General features: G+C 40.4%; 3 protein-coding genes across 4 annotated transcripts; 1 reads left to right on the top strand and 2 right to left on the bottom strand.

Moving 5' to 3' along the window:
• Nucleotides 1-8,420, top strand: wu:fc21g02 (cleavage and polyadenylation specificity factor subunit 6). 2 transcript variants are annotated; one of them, XM_031559764.2, is made up of 10 exons: nt 1-236; nt 1,464-1,509; nt 2,342-2,638; nt 2,750-3,034; nt 4,732-4,949; nt 5,054-5,089; nt 5,208-5,300; nt 5,599-5,769; nt 6,016-6,102; nt 6,431-8,420. In XM_031559764.2, exons 2-10 carry the CDS (start codon nt 1,467-1,469, stop codon nt 6,533-6,535), a joined length of 1,335 nt encoding a protein of 444 aa, XP_031415624.1. In that variant the 5' UTR covers nt 1-236; nt 1,464-1,466; the 3' UTR covers nt 6,536-8,420. The 2 variants fall into 2 exon arrangements, with proteins under 2 accessions (XP_031415624.1, XP_012692379.1); XM_012836925.3 differs by lacking the exon at nt 1-236 and adding an exon at nt 286-790.
• Nucleotides 8,421-9,224: 804 nt separating this feature from the next.
• On the bottom strand, nt 9,225-18,682 carry tmem109 (transmembrane protein 109). Its single transcript, XM_012836958.3, has 3 exons — nt 18,259-18,682; nt 17,833-17,935; nt 9,225-13,646 (listed from the first exon to the last, which is right to left on the bottom strand). The coding sequence occupies exons 1-3, from the start codon at nt 18,472-18,474 to the stop codon at nt 13,282-13,284; spliced, it is 684 nt and encodes a 227-aa protein (XP_012692412.1). The 5' UTR covers nt 18,475-18,682; the 3' UTR covers nt 9,225-13,281.
• A 4,658-nt stretch (nt 18,683-23,340) lies between these two features.
• On the bottom strand, nt 23,341-24,605 carry LOC122128663 (L-asparaginase-like). Its single transcript, XM_042703096.1, has 3 exons — nt 24,445-24,605; nt 23,884-23,967; nt 23,341-23,617 (listed from the first exon to the last, which is right to left on the bottom strand). Exons 1-3 carry the CDS (start codon nt 24,603-24,605, stop codon nt 23,341-23,343), a joined length of 522 nt encoding a protein of 173 aa, XP_042559030.1.

The raw sequence follows: 24,605 nt of genomic DNA, 5'->3' as shown, positions 1-24,605 counted from the left end.
GAGGTGACGTGAACCAGCTCAGGAGAAGTATTCGTCTGGGGAATTCGAATGGTGGGCGATGGCATGCGACGATATCTTGGTCTCATTTGCAATATCATCACATAGCTTAGCTAAGTCTATATTTGAAGGCTGCGAAAAGACGACGAGTAAGCACAACGGTCATTATTAACGATAACCTCTGACTGACTGGTTACTGAGTAAACTGCAACATAGCAAGTGAAAGGCAGCAATATCAAGTGAGTGTTTCGCCTTATCTGTTTGTTCGAGTGCATGAGTGTGACCCGGTGAAACGCACTGTCAATCAGGGTGCTGTAGCCTGTAGAGTCATTGTAACTCCTACATAGTATCATTTTCTCAGGTCTGCAACAGAGATTTGCTGGTTTGGGTTTGTGAACGTAGCTTGTAGCTTGTAGCTTGTAATGGGGCCATGCTCATCGCGTGCGGCGGTGAGATGAGAAAAGGTGGAGTATGCGTCTGGCTGAGTACCGTTTTTAAGGTTTCCATTGAAAACTATGGAACGTCGTAGTTATTTTAGATTCACATTACATATGGAGTTCAACATTCTCAGGAGATTCTTGTTTCCACGACTAAACTAATTAGTCTAGCCTACGACTTTAGTACGCGCTATTTCCTTTGCTGAGAATCCGACTCCATCCAGCCACAGAGGCACCGCCCTCTTTTTTGATTTATTATTGAGGCATTGTGGCAAGCCTACAGTCACAGTGACCGAAAGGCAAGGCATATTTGATTAAGACTCATCTTTCAACGCCGAAGTGGACATCCTGTGTTGGTAGGCAGTCGTTTTTGCTGTCGCATATTTACAAAAGTGTTTCCCTTCACTCTATGCCTGTTGCCCACTGCGGTGCTAGTGCTGATTAGTAAGTAACACGCCTTGTTGTGGCATTCCCACGGGCTCGACGAAAGTCTTAATGCTATATGCTAATATGTTTCGTTTAAACAGTCGGCTTTTGCTTTTCTGTGACTTACCTGTACATATACAAAAAATAGCTGGCTTTTCCAGCAGACCATTGAATACTTATTAGGGTGAAACCTCGTGAAGTTAAACGATTCTCAGTTAGCTCGCAGGAGAAACTCTAAACTGGCATTAGCTTAAAGAATGCACCGTAGTTAAATATCTTTTATGGCTGTGCTCTGGAAACGGACCCATCAAAGCTTAACATTTCGTGATTGGTAGACAAAATGAATTGTGAAGTGTGGTGAGTTTACTAAAATCAGAACCATTCATCTGTAGGGACTGCTATGGCTGTCACTATATAACGCTATTGGAGTTTTCATATTTTTGTATAAACATAGTATAAAATATTTGGTGGGTGTATCTGTATTAAGGCTTTTCAGATTCAGATCAGTTTAGTATTGTGAGCAAGAAATACCTTTCCATGTTTTGCCTGCATGTCTATGTTTGTTTGCTAATTGTGCTTCGTGCTATCCTTTTCACCACACAGAGGATGTGGTCACTCCTGTTCCTGTTGGGGGCTGTGCTGAATGTGGGTAAGTAAGCTATGGTTTGCGATTTACTGATCATGTTTTGCCATTGAGTATCTTTTGAGTTTCAATGTCAAATGAATGGACTGTATGTTCCACCTCTGGGTTGTGATACTGTGATGGTCTCCAGACAAGTTTAGTGTGGAGAACATGTGGATGATAAGGCTGTGTTTGGTGTTCGGATATGGGTACGTCTCTCAGTGTGTGCTCTAATGACTGCAAGAACATACAAATAAAATTGGGGAAGCCTGCGATTATGTTTGGGGTGTCTCGTATTTTCATTGAATATAACGTGAAAGTTATGGTCCTGGGGAACCCCTGCACTGTATGTTTTCCACCTATGCTTGCTCTACTAGGGTACAGCATATGGATATCATATATGCAACTTTTGGTAAACTGAACTCATTTTAGCCACATAAAACCATTGTAATTACACTTTGAGCAGGAGGAAATGGAAAACACGCTGTACAGATGCCTTGAGTGAAGCACAGTCCCACACTGGATGCAAACCTGCAGCTCTGGAAAGTGTAGGCATGCTAGCAAAGAGGCTAAAACCCATGGGTACCCATGGGCATCTTTCACCAACACATCTCTCAATGTGTCGAAGAGGGAGATGTACACAGTCCGTATCACCCACCTCTGCTACAGGAACAGGATTGCAAAACATGTTTCTCTGGCATTCAGAGGAATGGTATCCCACTCGCTAGTAAATGTTTGAATTCCTCTTCCTCGAAGAGTAACTTTTTATTCTGGGCTTGGATGGAAGTGGTATTTTCATCACTGCTTATAACATGCATGTAATAATGCTGAACCTCTCTGCCCTCCTCCTCTGTCACAGATTGTTATTACACCACACGTGAGAGGTTAGCGCATGGCCGTCGGCTTACTATTAAGATACCAAAGGAAACTGAGAGGCTTGAATTCAAACCTGTGGAGGAAGCATCTAGTGTGGAAATAATATGGAGCCGGACTGGGCTCCAGCCCACTAAGGGTCGGCTGACTGGTAGCAGCTCTTCATCAAGTTCATCGGATAGGCGTTGGGAGCTGCAGAAAGTAGTGTTTGATGACGAGGGCACTTACGTCCTGAGGGACCACTGGCATAAGGAAACCAAATCCATTCTACTGGCTGTGACAAGTGAGTGAGATGGAGAGGAACTAAACGTTTTTAATTTCATTTATCTATGTAAAATGTTTGACTGACGGACACATCTGCCTCCCTCTCTCTTGTTGTTCTTTTCGTGTACAGCTGAACACAAGTACATCAATCGGGTGGCTGGAGAGGACCTGAACATCAACCTAGAGGGTAGCAACGAGCATGAAGCCACCCTGGTGTTCACTGGGGAGGCTGCCAACATCACCTTGGTACGAGATGGAGCAGCAGTGGGGAATGACCTGGCAGACTACGCCGGGCGAGTGAAAATCAGCTCATACGCGATCATCATCTCTTACGTGAACACGTCAGAAGTGGGCAGGTACAGGCTGTTTGACAGAAGGGACCGGCTGGTGTCTGTCACCAAAATGACTCTGGTTGGTAAGTTTCGCCTCAGCATCTGCTTCAGAGACAGAGTCTTCCCATTGTATGCGCTTGGTTTATTGTGAGCCCTTTTAAGGGGTTGAAATCAGGATAGATACATGTACAGATAGAAGTACAGAACTGTGTGCCATTTGGCTGAGAACCTTCAACTTAGAATACACAAATGTTTCAATGCAAGTAATGTATCAATACTGGAAATTACAATTTACAATTCAAACCATACGATGGTGCAAGATGACTTACCTCATGTAACTCATAAATTCCTATTCTGCATCACCAATTAACAGTCTTGTTAGACATATAGCAAAATGTTTGGACTGATAACATGGTTATGGATGTATCGTATGTTTGTGTGATAGAGGTTAGAAAGTTGTAACCGAAACCACTTAGAAATCTGCGAGGGGCCTCCACGAAGAGGCCGCTATAATGAGTGACAGAGGCCGTTCGTGTGAGTGTAGGTTGCACACTCACAAACAGGCCATTTATAAACCACTGACTCTAACCTCTGTCACCCAGCAGTGTCTAATAATAGACTGTGGCTTAAAGAGACAGCTGAAATAAGATTTAAAATCTTTGTTTAATTATATCAGTACAAATGAAAAGCAATATAATTACTTAGGTCAAATACTAAATATACTGGATCACAGTTGCACGTCAACTGGCAGCAATAGAAACGACAGAGGTATATCCAGATTATCGAAAGAAAGCATGATTGAGATTGGAAGGAAAGATAAATGAATGGTGGGAGGAATACATGAGTGGTGAGATAGAATAGCAGTTATAGAGAAAGCAGAAATCACTGAGATTCTTGGCAAGGGGGTGGTACTGTGTACTTATAAGAGCTGCATATGCGGGATAGGCTGGTAAGAGGCTATTACCATGCCTTTGGAGACATTCTCCACTTTTTCCTAAAGCAGAAGAGGAGCTTGCTGGTGTTTATTACAACTCAGTTTTGACTTACATAAGTGAATAGTAAATAAAGACTTGTTTCAATTGACCTGACCTTACAGAATCCCTGTAAACTAATTTCTCACTGTATTTTCTCATGATAGTCTAAGTATTGTAAAAGTTCCATGCCAGATCTCCTAGAGGTCCCCATATGACCCCCTCAGTATTTTAATTTTGCCATATTTGTTCAATTTTGGTGTTTGGCTCTGACATTTGGCCCGTGCATGTAGTATTTAAAGTACGGGTATACATGATAAACATATGGAGTAAAACTGAGAGGGTCATGTGGGACATTTGTAAGATTTTAGGTGATTTGTCATGGAATGACCCAAACTCTGCAAAGGCTTTAACTGACTCCAAATTTAACGGTATTGGAGTGAACTATGAATGCCTTCAAACGTCAGCTATGTATACCCTTTGATCCATCACTTGCTGCATGTAATTCAGTTGAAGTCTCTTAATGGGAATGAAGTACATTTGATGTTGCTCTGTACTAATGGTTTTGGAGCCCCTTTGTCTGAGACGGTTCTGAATGGTCTTCTCCAAGCCCCATTCTATAATTGATGACTCATTACACATAATTCCAGTTACTGTCAGACCCAGAGTTGCCCCTTCTTACCTCCTGTTTCTCTCTGTAATCTCTTTTATCTTTAAAATATTTCTGCCCTTTTTTTTTTTTTTTAAACATTCATATCCCTCTCTTTGCATCTCACATTCCTGTACCCCTTTCTCCTCTCCCACCACAGACGCTCATGAGGACACGGGAAGCAATCCTCTACTGGCGTTGCTGCTGTTGTTGGGGATCCCTGCTGGGATTTGCTGCTGCTGCCGCAAAAAGATCTTCCGCAAGAAGGCCACCACTACTGCCACTCACATAGTCCAAGCTGAAGGGCCCCCACCTGGCGGACCACCCTCCTACAACAGCCCCTCCACCCCCATGGTTCAGCCCGGATCTGGCGGCCAAGTAAGGAGACAACCAGTGCAATTTGTGAATTAAACTCAGATGTGTGCCCTCGGTATGTTTTATACAGACCTGTGTGGCTCCTAATTCTTGGATATTGTTCTCAGGTTTTTTACCACGGGCCAACACCGACTCCAAATGCGGTAAGAGTTTGACATTATGTTACAAGAGTTGTGTTTTCTTTTCATGATGCTGTTTTTTCCGGTCATTTCTATGGTTTATCAGTTGAAAGTGAATATGGTGTGTTGAATGCATGTTTAGGGCTATGCCCCAGGTTACCCAGCGGCCGGGGGACCCATGCCGCCTCAACAGAACCCCGGCTATCCTGGTCAGCCCTACATGCCTCCAGGCCCTGTAAGACTTGTTTTCTTTTTTTGTGAATATTTCATTTTCCATCAACATATTTGTGGGAGCGTGCAGAAAAACAAATATGCACAAACTTACATACTAAGTGCAAAGGCACTAGACTACTGCCTATATGAACACATTCACCAAGGCGCATTGAAGCGAACAGAGAAGTAATGATCCGTTCATTTTAATGCACAAGGTCCATTACTTTAGGAAGACAGTGCACTGTGTAATCTAGCAGCATATTCTTCAAGTCATTTAACTTCAAACTTTTCTCCTTTCCCGTGTGTTTTTCCTCTTGAAGGGCTTCCAACCAGGCTGTGACCCTCAGAATCCAGCATACCCCCCTCCTATAGGACCAGGCGGACCACCCCAGTACAATGGCCCACCAACCAACCAGTACAATGGCCCACCACCACCCAACCAGTACAATGGCCCACCACCACCCAACCAGTACAATCCTGCAGTTGGACCAGTAGGTTCCTCGAGTCCAACCCCCTTCCACTGCACATATAATGTTTTTCAATTGCTTTCAACCCGAAAGCAGTAACACCACACTACCTTCCATCCACTGTGTTTTACACACGTTGGTGTGCAATGGATACTGTATATTCCCTTCTGATGGAGGGTTTATTTTTAACATTGTTATATCATACCCATATCAATAAATATCCCATACAGGGATGTATGTGTATAACTTAACTGTAATGCGTGATTTCAGGGCTACACTCCTGTAACATACAGCGCTCCTCCCCCCAACCAAATGGATGCTCCTGCTGCTCCCCTTCTTACTCCACCCCAGCCTCAGGTATGCACCTGCCCTTCTGTTTCTTTTCTTTTTATTCACCTGTCTACATTATTCCATCACAAGTGTCCATCCTCACCATCCATTACTGTAAGAGTCTCCTACATTCCTCATATCAGTTTGCACAGCCGTTTTACATGATGTCTCTCTTACACACACACACACACACCAAACAGAGAGACACACACACACACACACACACACACACACACACACACACACACACACACACACACACAAACACACACACACACAAACACACACACACACACACACACACACACACACACACACAGTCAGACACATTCTCACTTCAATGTTTTTCAATTAGGATGGACAGCCCATTGGTTCAGCTCCTCCATCGGACATCTTGCATTCATCCGGCACGGCCTCCCAGTTCCAGATGGACTCAGGAAAGAACTTCAACTTCCTGTAGTCTTTCTGTAGCACACCAGACAGATTACCAAGCACCCTCCACACTCTTATAGAAAGGGCTTTTCAGCTTCTCACTGGGAGAACCTCTAAAGTTTCTACTTCAGGAGCCTTAAAGGTTTTTTCATAAGTTCCTTGCTAGAAAGTGGATCATGCAAAAGAGTGTACCAGAGGGTCGCAAGAAGATCTTTCTACTAAACAAGTTAGTCTTTTTTCTGAGGGTGTAACACTGGTTTCTTTCATTTTAAGTGGGTCAAAGTGGTGGGGCTATCTTAAGCTTTATCCTTGTCAAGTCTTTTTTGTTTCATTTGTCTGGGTTTTATATTAAGTGGCACAGAGTAGCTAAAAAAACTTGCCTTATTCTATTGAGGACATACCATAATTTCAGATTCACCTCATATTTGCTTCAGCCAATAAGAGACAAGCAACACTTGTCAACCTCTCAGGACAGATCAAGTGCTTTCAACCAAGCAGTAAGCTCATTGACAGTGCATTTTGTATATGGTTGTTCATTCATGTTACTAGGACCAATTATACACACCTGAACTGGAATATACATTGTACAAATGTTATACTCCCATTGCAACTGTTATTACACAACAACAGGGTAGATTTTTCGGATTTGAGATGAATACAACATATACACGTATAACAGTATGTGAAGTCACATCACTATCTCCTTTAGTGCAGGATCTGTGCCTTCATCTGATGATGCCAACAGATGTTTAAGCTTCTAGATTCCCACTAACTTTGCTTTTATGACTGTTGTCCTGCTCAAGAATGTCATCCAGCCAGCATGGATAACTCAACAAGAATTATAACCACCTTATGGTTTCTGTCAGACCAAAGTGGGCCTGCAACAATGGCCATCCCTGGGTGGTGCCTTCTCCACTTCAAACCTAGTCAACCAGGAGCTCCTACCCAGTCAGAACAATCCAACTGGCGTGAATGGTATGTGGACCGTAATGGACTATAAAACAAATAATGTAAGTAAAGACACAGGATGTTTTGGAGCAGCTTGGACTGGCATCTCTGAACGTATCAGACCATTGCTGCTGACTACCCCATGCCTCATCTACACATCACAGTCTAAACTGCTTCTTTAGGGACAGCTGCAGGCTGAAGACAACCAGGCTGTCTGCTGTCAACCATGTTTTCAAATGTTACCTTCTGAAATGTCATCAATTCTTTGTATGAAGATGAGGGGAGGGGAAACACTGCCAAGGAATGTCACCTTAACACCACCTTGGGATTTTTACAGAACAGATGGTCAGATCTACCCTTTGACAGCCTCTCCTACTTGACTCACTTGTTGTTATATTGTTGCTGTGTGTTTTTCTATTGATTTATGTTTCAGTGCAACTGATTCATTTTGGAGTGTGTAAACACCCTTTATTGGCCTTCATTCAATTTATATTGGTCATATCAACAAATATTACAAAACACACTTGGTAATTCCCCTAAAAGGTGTGACATTTACAGGATTTCAGCAGAATTTTGTGCTTGAACTTCAGCACACTTCATGTGATTCAAAGAAACAGACTTGATACAACATGTAGTTTCATATGTATTCCATTTGAAGGACAAGTGTCAGTCTTCATTTAGAAAACTATTCATATCTTTAATGTATTATAGAGTCAGCAGTTCTGTGTATCATAGTAGACTAGTGTGTCCATAGATTATAGTGTGTTTACTGTAAGCACTGTTTAGCTTTGTATGTTTTAAGCCAAGCTGTAACTAGATGACAAGTTATGCACATATGAAAACCCTTGGATTTTATGCCATATCATAAGACATATGGAATGTCATGTAATGTATTTTTTTTCCAATGAATGCATTCATTGTAATGTGTTTTACTGCACATAATATTAAATCAATACTGAAACCAAGTCATTGCTTCATGCTATTGCAGTTTCTCACAATAGCCCATATTGTATAGCTAAACACACACACACACATCTATATATATATATATATATGTTAAATATATTAAATCCAGTTTCTGACCACCCTCCTGAATTAGGTGTTTTGTCATGTATTTGTTTGCAAAACATAATTTTCGTATCCAGAAATAACAACTGAATTAAAGTACTGGTATATGACGGGGCGATATGGTGTCTTGGGGCATTTGGTCTGGGGGCACCAGGTTAATGGTGGCGCATCTTAAGGCTTAAAACCACCATGTTGTGTAATGTTTTTTTAGTTTTCTTGTTAATGCTCAAGCTTGCAAAATGTCTGATATTTAATGCATGTAGGAATAACATGAAAACAACTGTGCCATTTTCCATTTGTGTAAACAGGGACAATGTGGCCTTGAGGCCAAGTGCAAACACTGTTGACGCTTTCATATAAAAGGTGTTTATTTTTTGCATTATCATTTGTATTATGACTGTAAGCATGAATGGAGGTTATTTAGAGGCAGAGTGAAGTTCACAAAGCTGTAGGATATGGGAGTGTGGACCATCAAGACTAAAATATCCGAGCAGAAGTGCCACCCCTCACAAACCTTAAAAAAAAGAGTAAAGTCCATCCAGTTTGGAATATAACAATATGTAGGATGAACAAATGAACACACCCAACCCATTTGTTTGGCAAACTTTCAAACGCGCCATTGTTAAATGTTTGATCCATCTCAGTGTAGGTTCTCTCCGGTGTATATACAGTTTAACAAAAAAAAATGCACAACAAATACAAATGATGTAAATTATTTATTAGAAATTATACAAAAGATTGTTCCTTGGCCATTTTCTCTGCTCCATGTTTGACCTCACACTCTTTGTTTCAATCAGTCTATATACGCAGTTAGGCAAATGAGTTGACCTCCTTAGACAATCGGAGAATCATAGCTTTCTTTTTAGAGTAATTTGACAACCACTTCATCTATTGCCCATCATAACTACCAGACCAGTGGAGGGAAACTATATAAGACTTTGAAGTAATCTGTTCTGTGTTCATTAAAACACTCAGTTTGAGAGTGCTGGGGAAAATACTTGGAATAATCCAAACAGGCAACCCAGTGAGAGCGACAAGTTAAGTTCTTCATCACAACCACAAAGCTTAAAAGGTTGAGCCTCCTCTTAAACCATGTTCATTATAGGCTATATGTATTACATATTCCCATAATGTCCAAAGTTTTGGAAACATTAGCAGTAGAGCAACTTATGTATCATCTTAACTCTAATCAGCTTTTACACCCCATGCAGCATGGTTTTAGATCAAATCACTCCACCGAGACTGCAACGGTCTATTTTATTGAAAGGGTCAAGTCCCTTATGGATAGAGCAGGAGTTGTGGGTGCAGTATTTCTAGATCTCCGGAAAGCGTTTGACACGGTCAACCACAACATACTTCAGTCTAAGTTTGATCAGTGTAACTTTTCTTCTTCTGCATCCAACTGTTTCAAATCATACTTATCAACTCGAACTCAGTGTGTTGTAATAAACAATGTATTATCCGACTTTAAAAATCTGTCTACAGGTGTTCCCCAAGGTTCTATCCTGGATCCACTTCTTTTCAGTCTTTATATTAACGATTTACCATTCTGATCAAAGAATCAAGATTGTGAAGGAATACAAATATCTTGGTATCTTGATTGATAACAACTTACTTTTAAAAAACACGTAAAATTTTAAATTCACCTTGGCCAACTTTAGGCATCTTAGAAATCACATGTCCACCGAGGCTGCTAAAATGTACATGTTCTCGCTGATTTGATCTCACATTAACTACTGCTTACCCACCTGGTCTACTGCCAAATCCACTACCCTTAAACCAGTCATGTCTCTTTATAAACAGGCTCTCAAATACTTGACAAAAAACCTAAAGCACACCATCACTGTTCAGTCCTCCATAAGTACAGACTTTTAAGTTGGGACAACCTGATCACATTTAAGAACTGCTGTTTAATGATCAAAATCCGGTTTAACCTGTTATAGTTTATTGGACCTGTTTTGAAATGCCCTACCACTTCAAACTCACTGTTATATTGTTAATCAGGTTGTTGTTAACCTATGTGATTTTGAGCCCGTAAAAAAAGAAAGTGCTTTGCTCACTTAGATTTCATGACAATCTAACATTATTTTTATTGAGATTGATATAGCCCATCACACAGAGGCTATATCATGTTTGGCAAGGGCGTAAGTTTGGTCTCAGCATTGGTAGTCCCGTTCTTTAAGCAGATCCAGCACCATCAGCAATGCACTTTGTATCTCCTCCACTGTGTCAAAACAGCGACCCTTCAGCTTGAACTTCATCTTGGGGAAGAGGAAGAAGTCGCAGGAAGCCAAATCCGGCTGGCGGGGAGTGACAATGGTTTAAAAAAACGAATATCGAACCGCTGGCTGAGTTAATAAGGGGTAATGATCAAATTGAAGGTATAGCAGATGAGGAGGGCATGATGCATAAGATATCGTTGTTTGCGGGTGATATTCTTTTGTTTATAAGAAATCCATTGTCATCTATACCAGCGGTTATGCAATGTCTGAGGAACTATGGGGAAGTTTCAGGACATAACGTTAACAAGGGGAAATCGGAAGCAATGATGATTACAGGAAGCTGGCCTACACAATTGGACAGACTTGTGAGATTTAGATGGTCAAAGGGAGGCTTTAGGTACTTGGGGGTGATTTTGACTCCTATTTTTTTTCTAAATTATACAGCGCAAACTATGACAAACTCATTTCCCAGATCAAAAATTACTTGGAAAGGTGGGAGATGCTTCCCCTTTCCTTGGTTGGGAGGGTAGAAACCATTAGGATGAATGTTCTGCCAATGCTGTTATTTCTCTTTTGTTCTCTTCCTATTGCTGTCCCGGTATCTACTTTTAAGCTCTTAGATAGGCTGGTTTCCCGATTCATATGGCAGAACAAGAGGCCTAGAGTGAGACTCAAAGTTCTTTGCTTACATAAAGAAAAGGGCGGCTTATCTTTGCCTCATTTCAGAAGTTATTACTGGGCAGCACAACTTAGAGTACTGGTCTCCTGGATGAGATTGGATATGGATACAAAATGGGTACATATAGAGCAAAGTTCAGTAAACACATCACTCTCAGCCCTCCCCTTTCTGACGACAAATGCATGGTGTAAACTCAGGATACTAAATTAACGGGTTAAGTATACATCAAAGGTTTGGAAGAAAATAAGACAGGTATTAAAACCTACCGTTATCTGTATCTAGGGCAACAAAAATGGCTGCTCTTTGTGATTTTCTGCCTGCTAAATTAGACAGTGGTTTTATTAGATGGGCGGAGAAGAGTTTGACCACAATAAGTCAATTATTTGAAGGAACGACTCTCAGGGCTTTCGTACAACTTCAAGCAAAGTAGGGTATTGAAGCTAATGATCTATTCCGATATTTCCAACTTCGGCACTATTTGACCACACGCAAGGAATAGGACAACATTAAGGAAACACCAGGGAATTTTGAACAGTACTGTGTGGAGATAGCTGAGTATTGAATTCAATCAAAACATATAATATCCTGTTCATACAGTAGAATTCATATGGATACATCTATCGACACATTGGATATAAAAGGTAAATGGGAATTGGAGGCTAACACCATTATTGCAGATGATGAATGGGAAAGCTCTTGGGTGTCCTGGCACAAATGTTTAAGTAGTCCAACCTGGAGAGAATTTAGTTGGAAGCTAAGGATGAGATATTTTAAAACACCCATAGTAATAGCTAAGTATGACAAGAAGTATTCCCCTCTCTGCTGGAGAGGTTGTGGTCTAATAGGGGACTTTTCTCACATTTTCTGGGATTGCCCTAAATTGCAGAAGTTCTGGGAGGAGGTGAAGAGGGAGATACGTGAGATCTTGAACTTGGACAGTTCGATTGACCCACAACAGCTGATTTTGGGAACTACACCTTCAAGAGGGCTAGGGAAAAACTAATTGTATATGATCAGAGTTATGATGTTAATTGCCCACAAAATTATCACAGTAAACTGTCTCAGGCCCCACCCACCTACCGTGGACCAGTGGGCCCAGAGGCTCCAGGCTGTGAATTGTATGGAAAGTTTAACTGCAAGCGTACGACTCCGGATGGAGATTTACTTAGCAAAATGGACACCTTTTATATTGTATCTGTTAAAATGAACATTCTGTTGACATTTGACTGGACAAGCTGGATTGAATATGAAACTATGTGAACCCATTGGGATAACCCTTCTGCCATTTGTGTTTTCTTTTTATTTGGTCTACACTTGTAATATTGTATGACATGCTGTGTGAGACTCACTGTCAAGGAACTTGTGAGCTGTGAGCGTGCACATTGTCATGATGGAGCACCCAAATGCCAGCAAACCATAAAAGGACGGGATATCATGGATGACATTTGTTCACTGCTTACTGAGAATTTAATTAAAGCTGGATAAATTGCTACCTCTTCCCAGACACACAAGTCTCTTCTTTTTTAAAAGCATACCAGGATATATGTTTACTTTGAGGTAGATAAATAAAACACACTTGGGCAATGAGTGATTGTGTTTGGGCTGTTCCATGCTAGAGAAGAATATTTTGCCCCGCCCATATTAAAATTTTCCATCCGTTTCCAACAGCCATTATTGTCCTCAAAATAGGGAACGTTTTATACAAGTATTCAAATTGTTCCACAAGAGTTTTGCACCTTGTGCACATTTGACTTCTTGGTCCAGCTGTCAGACCAGTGCTCCATGCATTGGGCAACAGTTCATAACATCTCATAATTCCTTTAGTTCTCCACTCACTCCTCAGTCTTGCTCCAAAACTCACTCCTCTTTTCTCCTGCGTTCCACTTCTCTGAGCCGCTTTTCTAGGCGTCTCACTTGCTCCTCCAGGTTGGTGGTGTGGTCCTGCAGTCCACTACGAGGCCCCACACCCAGGAGCACGCAGGCAGCCACCAGCCCTGCCAGCCACATTGCCCTGGTTTCCATGCTGGCATCTGTATCGCTCAGGATCCACCCAAACAGTACCAAGGCTCCACCCAGCTTCAGGAGCCAAAGGATCCTCCACACAGCTCCAGCTACCAATCGTAAGAGCAAGGACAGCATCCAGTAGCCAATCACAGCCAGAAGAGCCCACTGGGTTACAAAGAGTACTCCCTCGGGAGAGATTTGCTTGAAGGGTAGTTGAACTAAGGTGAGGAACAATGAAAAGGCAGAGATTAGGCTTGCACAGACCTGCCATCTTAACACTGCACTATGGCTACAGAATACATTCTCACTTGTCCTGTGGTTTTACACTATTACTCGAGGTTGTCTAGAAAGAGTGTTTCCATTCCAAACCCTTAACCCCCCTACTGTCCTAAGAAAAGATAACACCTATTACCCTTGGGTCAATATGACCTGGGATTCAATTTATGTTATAACTGTGACAGTGTTACAATTACTTGCGTATAATTTAACCAAATAGGTGTTTACAGTCAGCTGATTTTCTCTCTCTCTAGTGGCCGCTGAATGTGTGGAAAATAGAACATAGGTAAAACTATGATTCGGTCTCCCAAGATAGCACAAATGCTGTTTTTAGACAGTTTAGATTAAGATATTTATGAAAATAAACCATCCTGTCATGAATCCCATCTATAGCACCACCTTTTAAACGACCCAAACCTTTCAATGTTCAAAATTGGTTAGAGCAGAAAAAAATAAAGATGAAACCTCTTTTGAACACTAATGACATCTATGAATATAGTTGTTTGCTTCAGCCTATGCACCCCAGCCTATGCCACCACTAGCATATGCCCCTGTAAAGCTGTACATTTCTAAAAACAAAAACAAAATACAGATGGACTTTACATTACTCTGCAGTAGAAAGGTGTGTGTCAGTTGTTAGAACATGTCTTGCATGGCCCCACTAGGTTCCACTAGGTTGACTTTTCTCACACCCTTCCTGACGCTTTCATCTCTCTGCCTGTGCCTTTCCACACAAGGATAAAACTAAGGGCAGGAAAGTGGAATTACGGGTACTAAGCGTTGTATAGCATTGTAAGATGATGTCTATATCATGTTTGGTTTAATTTGAATGGTCTCAGTTTGAAAGGTACAGTGGTCTCAGTCCTGCAACGGAATAGATTCGTTTTAATAAAGATCTCAGAAACATGGGAGTCCTGATCCCTGTAGGCTGCAGGTCACCCCCTCCGGAGGTATCAAACCTCTCCATTCATAAATCCTCATAGCGTGATCCCTATAAGTACAAACACAAAATTCCATTTGATCGATTTGCCCTACGTCTGTTTATCATTCATCATTAACTAAACTGGATACATAAGGGGAAGATGGCAAAAAGCATCTTGAGTATTCTGTAGCCAGAGACTCCCACACAGGGTGTAGCCATCATCCTCTGAGCAGCCAGATATGTCCATACCCTCTGAATGTTCTTAGGTATTTGTAACTTTGGATCATTCATTTTAGATTTGTTTGAATGTGTAGTTTGAATTAGTAACTTGCACCTGACAAATCAATTGTGATTCTCTGATCCACTGTTGTCAAGCCTCTGGTGAAATTATTAACAAGAGAAATATTACTAGGGAAGGTTGATACCGCAACGCATGACTAAGATTAGTTTCAAATCAAAAAGCAGTGATTCTGGTGCCTTGCTAATCACCTAGGTTGGTCAGAACTGTTACATCATATTATACAGTGATGGATTGCCTTTCAGCTCTGCACTGGACCAAATGGTTATACTGAGCTCGCGCAACAGCCTGACACTCAGTACCTGAACCAGTTAGGTCTAACATGCTGGTAAGTGCTGCAATCCATGACGGCAAAGCAGCCTCAGAGTTAGTCTCTGTGGAATACCCCTAAACCTAGAAAATGGTTGTGGCGATATCTTGAGCAACACTATTCCTAGAATAAACCAGTTCCTTAATAGTAGGGAAGGTATTTGTCATAACAGATTGTAGGTATCCAGATGTAATGACCTCAGGTCAGCCTACCTAATGGGTAATACTATTGCATTAAAAGAGCAGGGACTAAGGCTGAGTTCCTAATTTCAGTCGGGTCAGATTTATTAGGTTTACCAAGATAGGGTCCTTTCATTACGGATTATATTACAGCAAAGCGCAGGCAGGTGAACACGCAGAAGTCTTCACCCACTCCATGTTCCGCCGTTGGTCTAGAAAGTGGTTCCTTGCACCCCTAAGTTTTTTTCCCCCAACAAAGTTAGCTATTTTTTTACCACTGATCTTTTCATGGTATTTTTATATTGTAAAAAAAAAAAACTTGGTTTTGATACATCATAGAAAAACATACAATGCAATAATAAAATAACCTTTATTGAAAAAGACATTCTATCAGGTAAGTATGAGTACGAGTACCGTATGAGGCAAAGGGCTGACTAGTTTATAACACTCTGAGTGAGACAGAGCAGCTCATATAGCTAGTTCTACATCAATGTATTATTTCGGGTTTTTTCAGGTCATATTGAACCAAAGACCATGCATTCGTTTTTTAATAGCTGGTTAGCTATTTATATTTTTGGGTCATGCTCCCCCGGAAGACATTTTTTTACAATAAGCCCTTAAATAGTGACTTCTGGTGGACTTGAATTTTGGAACTGATTGACACTTGTGTAACTATCTACACAATTAAACAAATAAGATCAGTAGGAATTTTACTGTTGTAAGGTGAAACATCAACAACTTTTCCAAAAACGACTGCAATTGGATTATTTTCTCATTAGCAAGCGCAACATATCCAGAACATATCAGTATCAACATATCAGTGAAGCACAGGTGCAAGCCAGTTTAAAGACCCTATCATGATGTCATAATGGCCCAATGTAAGTCAATGGGAGAAATTGTATTAGTTTTTCTTTAATATTTTAAAACGTATAAAGTTTAGAAAAATACATAGTCCTTTACAAGACCTACGCGTCAAAGTTTGAACGAAGTTTCTAAGTTAAGCGGTTCGAGCTGAATTAAGCGCAGAAGTCGGTACAAAGAATAATAAGTATAAGAAACGAAGGAATAACCAACTGGTTTTACTTCTGGTAAACATCTAGAGCCATAGGCTAATTACTTATCTCCCCAAACACTATTCAGTTGATAAAGCCCTTTTATACTATTCAAAGGCAATTCAATATTAACCGAAATAATAACATAGTGTTAGCTTGTGGTAAGTGACTGGGGAAAACCTTCACTTTATCTTTTCGGTGACAGTAGCTAGCAGGGCCGGAGTGGGGCCACTTTTCAGCCCGGGAATTTCAGGCCCAAGACCGGCCCACTTTGTCCATGGTAGTGGAAATTGGATAAACTATCCTGTAGTTTTAAAAAAAATTAATACCATGGTTCAACAAATAATGTAAAGGTTAAATAATAATCCACTTAAGCTGAGAAGTTAACAAAAAAATATTCCACTATAGGATAGGTTGATAAATTAACAAAAGCAGAAATAAATAAATGAATAAATAAAGCATTTGAAACGTATCCCACTCTTCAACAAAGAGGCATATTGAACTAATGTTTACAGTTCAACTCACAGTACAGTATACAGTTACATTGCGAATAGCAGCAACAGCATCTACAGCATGTATAAAATATCTCGGTAAGCTTGGCACATCTAATATCTGAGAAAACTTTTTGGAAAAGACGGGCTATGGACCCAACCAACTCTATTTGGGAGGGGAGAACTCCCTCGCATGGTACAACCTATGCAGAGGCTGTGGTGTCAGAATGCGGAACGTGTCTAGCCTACTTTAAGAGAAGATGGACTAACGTGACAAATGTCAAAAAAATACATTTTCGACCGGCCCAGAAGTGAAGCGGCCCACCGGGAACTCTCCCGATTCTCCCGATTACCCACCCCGGGCCTGGTAGCTAGTCAACTCATTCACACAATTCATGAACGTCCTTGCGCAGTGTTGTTCGCCAAAAATGACGATATTTCAGATGGCGCTTGCGCATACGCAAATAGAACGAGCAAATCCATAGCCATATATAGGATTAGCCTAACCCTATGTCTATGAGCAAATATCCCTGATCATTTAGGGACTAAACTCGCAGACTGTAAGATCAGAAGGATAGAATTTGGAGAAAAAAAAACATGCAGGGGTAAGGAGCCAATGGTCTTCAGTTTAGAATGTTTAGCTCTGACTGAAAGAAACTTGGGTGTGGACTCCAAACTCATAAGAATATTAACTTCACTCACACAGCATATTTGGTCCTTAACTCACAAGACATTCCAAAAAATAGAGAGTGAGACAAGGGAGTGTCTAAGTACTGCGTTGCTCTGTAAAGGTCATTCAAGTCCAGGCTGGAAAAACCTGTACACACGGCTTCAAAGGTTTGTTTAGCCTCGTAAAATGGCGAGTGATAGGCCTACCTTTAATTCCTGTGGTGCTCAAAAGCTCTGTGATGTATTGGGAGATAATATTCAGAATGTTGGCAGCATCCTCTGACAACGACTTGACCGCACCTCTAACACACTGGGTGTGGGAAAGAATGGGAAGAATAACTCAATGAGAGCACAATTCATGAATGAACAGTATGGTGACTGAGACTGGATCACTGGAACATAAGACATACGTTGATATCAGACTATGGGCTAGGCCTACACAATACAGCAAGGGTTTTCAACCTGGCTCCTGTCCCCCACCTGATTCAGCTAATCAAATGGATTGTAATTACACGGAGTTGAATCAGGTGTGCTTGGAACAGGAAAATAGTTTGAATGCAGGGCGCAGACGAACTTCTACTACGGAGTAATATAATACATGAAAATAAAATATCAGTCTATTAGTTAACTAACCTGAAGTGAGGTATCCACGGCCCGTTTCCCGATAAGGGACACCAGGTAACCGTGAGTGTCCACTGAAAGGTCTGACAGAACTTCTCTTAACGTTAGCAGCACGCCTGGGGGCGCCGTCTTTGCATCCTCCTGCCGCGCAGATGCAACCAAGCATAATGAAATTGACGCATGCAAAACAAGATACAGAAGTATCCATTCACAAGTAATTTTAGCCATTCTCAAACCAAGCTTTTTTGTGACTCCCTGTTGTAACCTTGCGAGGTGGCACGAAAGTGTTAATAATACACTTGGTTAAAGAAAGTGGTAAACAAGGTAAAAAGAAAGTGTAATGTGGGCAAATAAAAAAATACAGCTGTACAATTCCTCACATTTCTCTTCCTTTACTAGCAAGAAGTTCCAGTCTGGAAAAAAATCAACGATCTAGTTTCTTTTGTACATTTCCCTTCTCCAGCTGGAACAGTATGACGTGCACTGCCACCTGCTGATAAGGAGTTGAACAAAAAATTCACACAAGTTGAAGTAGTATAATAAACATTTATGCAAAATGTACATAACAGTATTATAAGCTAGTATGTAATTGAAAGCAGAAACTATGATTATAGTTTTGCATAGATTAAGTTATTTTGAGGTTAGATTGTCAGTATTCATACATTGTCATGGTCCAATTGTCTGTGCTGTAATGCATCACACCAGAGAGGACTGAAGGACCATGAACACAGTTACATTAAAATGTATTGTTTACCTAAGTTAAGGGTATCCTATGTACGCGTAGTATTTTGTCCACTAGATAACGATATAACACATGGGGCCCCAGAATTAAGCAGCAGGAAGAAGCAGGAAGTGCTGAATTGCTACTTGTTTTCTTGTTGCCTGCTAGCTGACCAGTTGAACCATAGACATATAGAGGCCTATATATGTCTATGAGTTAAACAATGCGGTTTTCCAGAGAAAAAAAAGACTTTTGAACCACTATGGTATTAAACGTATTTGAATTGCTGCCAAAACAAATCTTTGTTAATATGACAAGTTACATTGGGGATCTTACAGTTTTTTCCAATCATTTTCACACTTGGTTCAATACCATGTACACTTTCTCAAAACACTTGACAAATCCAGCATATCAATAGACTATGTGAACTAAACTGTGGATACTTTTCCATTGCTTAGACAAAAAATGCAGTCAATGACCACAGCTTCTTTTTCAGATATTAAGATACTCTGTTCAAAACAGTTAACTTTCAGTTCAAAACCAGACAAAATGTAGATCACTGTAGATGGAAAGATGCTGTATTTTGACAGTTAAATGAATTTATACACTTGAAATAATAAAGATTATTCTAAAATTTTTGCTGAAAATGTATTCAGCCTTGTTCGCAGCCTTGTTACCAACTATACTATACAACAGTGGTGCAGTACAGCATTTGCGTTGAAATGTACATGTATAAAGGAAAGACATAGATGTAGGTGTCGCTGAAGACATTTTCCCACTATTACTGCTGCATATGAAAGTAATGGGCCATCAATGATACAAAGTGACCAAAAAACGCAACTACAACAGTCACGTCAACTGTAATGTACTTTGACTTATTTGAGCCAATTTGGTCTCTTTGTCATTACGCATAAAAACCTCAAGGTGGTACTGCAGCACAGGAGGAAGTCATATGCAAATATTTGGCTATTCACAGTGGAGCTGGCACATGTCATGTCAGTCTTTGGTCATATACCTATGATTACAGCAAAGATATTTTAAGATATTTGAATGCTGAGACCCACACATGTCGTAAAAGTATTTTTTTCTGCAGATGTATTTACACTGAGCTTCAGACATGTGTTTGGAGCCATGCCCTGAAACTATTCAAAAACATTTACCATAGTGTAACATCCACTGTGGTGAAGATCCACCAAAACTTCCATGCTATTTGGTTTCTGGGGAATATTGTAACAATAATAAAATCATGATTTGAACTGTTTGCTTTGGGAGGTTGTCTATGCTCTTGAGTAGGTCAGGTTGCTGTGACCACGTTGTGCCTTAGTCCCATGTAGTGCTGCTGCTGGCGGGTACATCTCAAATTATTTCACATTGAATGCTTCACAGACGCAAAATTCTTTCTAGCAGGAAGAGGTTAGATGCAAATCCTGAAACCTTACACAAAAGTGCTCCTCATGCCTGTAGTGCATATATGATAAAACCTGTACATTTGCATGCATACAAAGATTAGTTTATTTGACAGCAAATTTCTACACGCCCACTTTTCCAAAACATGAATTCCAGTTAAACTGTTTTTGCCTATTTCTCAACACATATCATTTCTTGTTATGCTAACGTCAGTAACAGAATATGATGATAATTACACAAAAACAGTACTAAAAAGAAGTATTAGTTGTAGAGGTATTGGTAAATGGGATTTTGGCATTTCATCTAAAATTTCATAGCCTTGACTAAAGAAATCTGATCACAGCTCAGCCATTGAACCTAGTGGACATAAGGAATCATGAATGAGCAACAATGTAAAGGCACAAACTGAGCAAATCAAAGTACCAGATCTTCTTCTTGCCTCTACAATATCCTGACAGCTATCTTAATAACCTTGACACAAAACCATACGAGAGCCAGTAATCTCTTCAACACGCCAGCCAGCAGTCGTCCCATCACAGTCCAACGCCACCACCAGAAGAGGACGAAGACCAGGAGGGGACCCTTTGTGACCATCTCTACCTCCTCCGGAGTGATAGGCTGCATGGGCCTGACTGAAATGGAGAACCAGAGGAAATATACCTTAAATGCTCCACTCACATTTGTTACCCCTGCACACATTTTGTTGTTGTTTGATTAATGAAGGATGGCTTTGCAAAGGAAAAATAGCCAAGTTACTATAAAAAAAAAATTAACATGGATCTGGGTCTGCATTATCCAGTGTGTGTGTTTTATGCATATATTTCTAAAATATATCATCCCTCTAAATCACGAGGGTTGTCAGGGTCACGAATCAGATAGCTGAACAGCTGCAGCCATTTAGGTTTGCCTCATTTCAATCTACTGCAGCCTGCATGCCCAAATCACAAATAGATAATTTTGTTTGTGTCAGGCATACATATTCATGCTGCAAGAATAACATAGACGTGTCATCCCCACCGCCTCTTCTCACCTTCAATTCCCATGGATTCCAACAATGGAGTAGTATACTGAATGATTTCAGTTACAGCCAATGTTATCATCTTTATCAGAGACCTCATCACCACTGTAGTCCACTGAAAAACAGAAAGTGCAAAACAAAATGCAAATCATAGAATCCACCAGTAGAAATGAAAGACTCAGTGTAGTATTAAGTATTACCTCTTATGAGTTTACATCTAAATGGTACATCAAAGTGTAACACCATTGCACATTGCACATTGCAGGCTTACATTACCTCAACTGAAATCCTCACTGGCTGTTCTCCGAAGACCATCTCCATGCACTCATGGACTTTTCCAGGCAGGTTCTCACTCATTAACTGAATAAGCCAGGTCGGTGTTTTCACAAACTCATTGAGCCATGGAGGTTGAACAAAGAAAACCAGTACAAGAGTGAACAATCCAGTCAGTGCCATCATTGGTTGGGAGGAAGAAAAACAGCCGCCTTTAAGCTGTTTCCCTCTGTGAGCAATGTTCTTGAGTCTTTCAAACATTATACCTGCAGTCTTGATCAACTGAGCATTTACGGCACGGTGTTATCCTACTCTCTTTGCTCTCTCCTGATGTTACTTCCCTTCTAGACCTATTATGAAAAGTAAATATGATATTTCATATAAATAACAATTAACTGCAAGAAAAAAATCCTAGTCTCTGAAGATGATCTGTGAAATCACATATCTGAGATCGGTCACCCTAAAGAAAAAGAAACTCATTGTAGAAACAAATTGCACAGAATGATGCTAATTTGTTTATTAAAAACAAGGACAACCTCAGCAGACAACTTCCTGGTATTTTTCCACTGGTTTCCTGCATTTTTTTTCCCATGTCAACTGTAGGTGAGTGTCAAAGATAAGAAATGTTACCAGTTAACTCTCTATTCATTCAGTCTGTAGCTAATTCAGTAGTTGTCCATGCTCTTATCATTTCCCGACTAACATAAAACTGTGATCAGTCAATCAGTCATCTTTACCATGGCTACAACTTGGTCTTAGTCTTCCCATGTTCAAGTGCTGTGGTATTGTTAAAGGCATGATTAAAGTAAACAATTTATTTTCATGCAAATGCAGTCACAAATTGTGCACAGAAACCATTTTTTGTGAGTATCAGAGCTTTATTGATCATTTTATAATATAGATCTCTGATTACATCTAAATCAGAGTTCAATTCATTTTATTCAGAAACATGGCTTTAAAAATTTTTTTTTTAAAAATCGATTTCAATTTCTGAACAGTATCTGTGGTAGGATACTTATGACCTACTATCCTTTCAAATAGGGCCAGTGTTAATCTAATTCGGCAGATGCTTGCTTCTGGGCTTCTAGATGCTGCATATAAGCTTGTTTGTTGGGAAACTCCACAGTGAAACGTGGGTGAAAGAGAGCCAAGATTTCATCCAGTTTGTGCATGCGAGCCTCATCCAGTGGGGTCTGGTTCCAGAGATCCCTCTCCTGAGATTGCGAGATGAGGGAAAGCATTGGAATTCATTAAGTTACATGTCCATAATGTGATGTTTATATAAAGCTTTGCTTAAAGAAGCATGATGTATTTTGATGATGTATACAATTATCGTGGGGTTTCGGACTGGGAGCATGAAACTAGCATTGGCAGCTAGTGGGAACACCAGGTGTGTACATTTCTCCTTTATATGACCACGTATCAACAAAATGAATTTGAAGATGTTACAGGAAATTGTTACCTAGAAAAATACCTCAAAAATGGTAAAAACCTACATGTCATCTTGAATTCCCATTAGCACAGAGTCAAATTAGGTGTATATTTGATACGTACTGAACACATTGCCATCACCCAACAATCAAGCTAGATTTTTTTTTACACCAAAATAGCCATTCTTGCTTCTCCTATGACATGGTCAAGTAAGAAGGTACTCAGGTAGCTCTTTAACGGTTACCTAAAATCTTACTTTAAAAATAAAAAATACAAGGATGTCAATACAAACAAACATGAGTGAAATGTTTACACGCATTAGTGTTATAATGGACAGCAGATGGTAGTCTGAGCTCACCAAAGGTGTGGCCCCATAACCCAGCAGAAGCTTCACAAGTTGTCTGTCACGCATGCGCACAGCCAGGTGCATGGCCGTACGGCCATTGTAATCCTTTCCATCCATGTCGATCCCACCCAGGAACCAAGCATGCAGTAAGGAACTATCCCTGTTGGCTACAGCTCTGAGAGTGATGAGGGACACAATAGGGACAGAATGGGAGAGAAAGAACACAGTACACAGTTGCTTGTGAGCAAACACTGAATGAAAAGACTGGGGCAAGGAAGTACTTTCTAAGCTCAGCTGACCCAAAATCTAAAACTCAGGGGCTACTTTTGGCATGAATTATGTTCTATGTACCTTTGGTATGATATTTATGGATTTCTTTACAGCAGTTCACTTTTGATACATTACAAGAATGTACATGGGACAACAATGGTAAATTCTCACTGTTGCAAACGCATTACGGCTGTCAATGGTGGGATTTTGAGGACAGCTTTCTTCAAAATCAGGAACTTGATAAGACCATAATGCCTGCAAAAACAGAAAGGAAAGCAGTGTCTGCTATTCTTTTAAACTCAACCAATGTCCAGCTTGAATGGCCAGTTCTTACTAATAGTGTGCACAAGGTCCTAAAGTATCTGACTCCAGACTGTCTGACTCCAGACTAAATGATTGCACAGTAAGTAGTTTCTGTACAGTACAATAACAAAAACTGGCCAACTTTGGCAGGGTGTCTATCATGCAAGTCAATTCTGTTGACAAAATTATATGGCTATGATCAAAGCACACTGGTGTAAAAACGGTAGAGGGAGCCCAATAACAATTATTGCATAATATAATTTTAAGCTATTACATATTCCCAGTTTCATTTTCTATAGTGAGGCCTTTGTGAAAAATGTATTTGCTTTTCTTAATGACACTCTTTTCAACGGTCTAGAATTACTATGGTCTCAATAGAGCATTTGTGAAAAAAATCACATCACCACTCTCACATCACCATTCAAGTACCTGTTCTTGATGGCCAGGGATAAGGTGTTTTCGCCAAAGCGATTTACCGGTTGCAAAGACGCTCCCTTCTTCATCAGGTACTTCACCATTTCAATATTGCCTAACTCACTGGCCCTGTGAATGACCTTGATGTCATCATAGGTTCCAGAGTTCAGATCCAT

This window comes from Clupea harengus, chromosome 22, assembly GCF_900700415.2.
Source record: "Clupea harengus chromosome 22, Ch_v2.0.2, whole genome shotgun sequence".
NCBI classification, from domain to species: Eukaryota; Metazoa; Chordata; class Actinopteri; order Clupeiformes; family Clupeidae; genus Clupea; species Clupea harengus.
The sequence above is the reverse complement of the archived record's forward strand: the minus strand, read 5'-3'. Positions and strand labels throughout refer to the sequence as shown.

Bases quoted from the DNA above. Each gene is read 5' to 3' on its own strand.
- wu:fc21g02 (XM_031559764.2), top strand. From the start codon at position 1,467: ATGTGGTCACTCCTGTTCCTGTTGGGGGCTGTGCTGAATGTGG. The intron at 3,035-4,731 runs GTAAGTTTCGCC...CTCCCACCACAG, and splicing joins CACCAAAATGACTCTGGTTG to ACGCTCATGAGGACACGGGA. The intron at 6,103-6,430 runs GTATGCACCTGC...TTTTTCAATTAG, and splicing joins TTACTCCACCCCAGCCTCAG to GATGGACAGCCCATTGGTTC.
- tmem109 (XM_012836958.3), bottom strand. From the start codon at position 18,474: ATGGCTAAAATTACTTGTGAATGGATACTTCTGTATCTTGTTTTGCAT. The intron at 17,936-18,258 runs GTTAGTTAACTA...TCCCACACCCAG, and splicing joins CCGTGGATACCTCACTTCAG to TGTGTTAGAGGTGCGGTCAA. The intron at 13,647-17,832 runs GTAGGCCTATCA...TCCTCACCTTAG, and splicing joins GAGCACCACAGGAATTAAAG to TTCAACTACCCTTCAAGCAA.
- LOC122128663 (XM_042703096.1), bottom strand. From the start codon at position 24,605: ATGGATCTGAACTCTGGAACCTATGATGACATCAAGGTCATTCACAGG. The intron at 23,968-24,444 runs GTACTTGAATGG...CTGTTTTTGCAG, and splicing joins TCCCTGGCCATCAAGAACAG to GCATTATGGTCTTATCAAGT. The intron at 23,618-23,883 runs GTGAGAATTTAC...CATCACTCTCAG, and splicing joins GCCGTAATGCGTTTGCAACA to AGCTGTAGCCAACAGGGATA.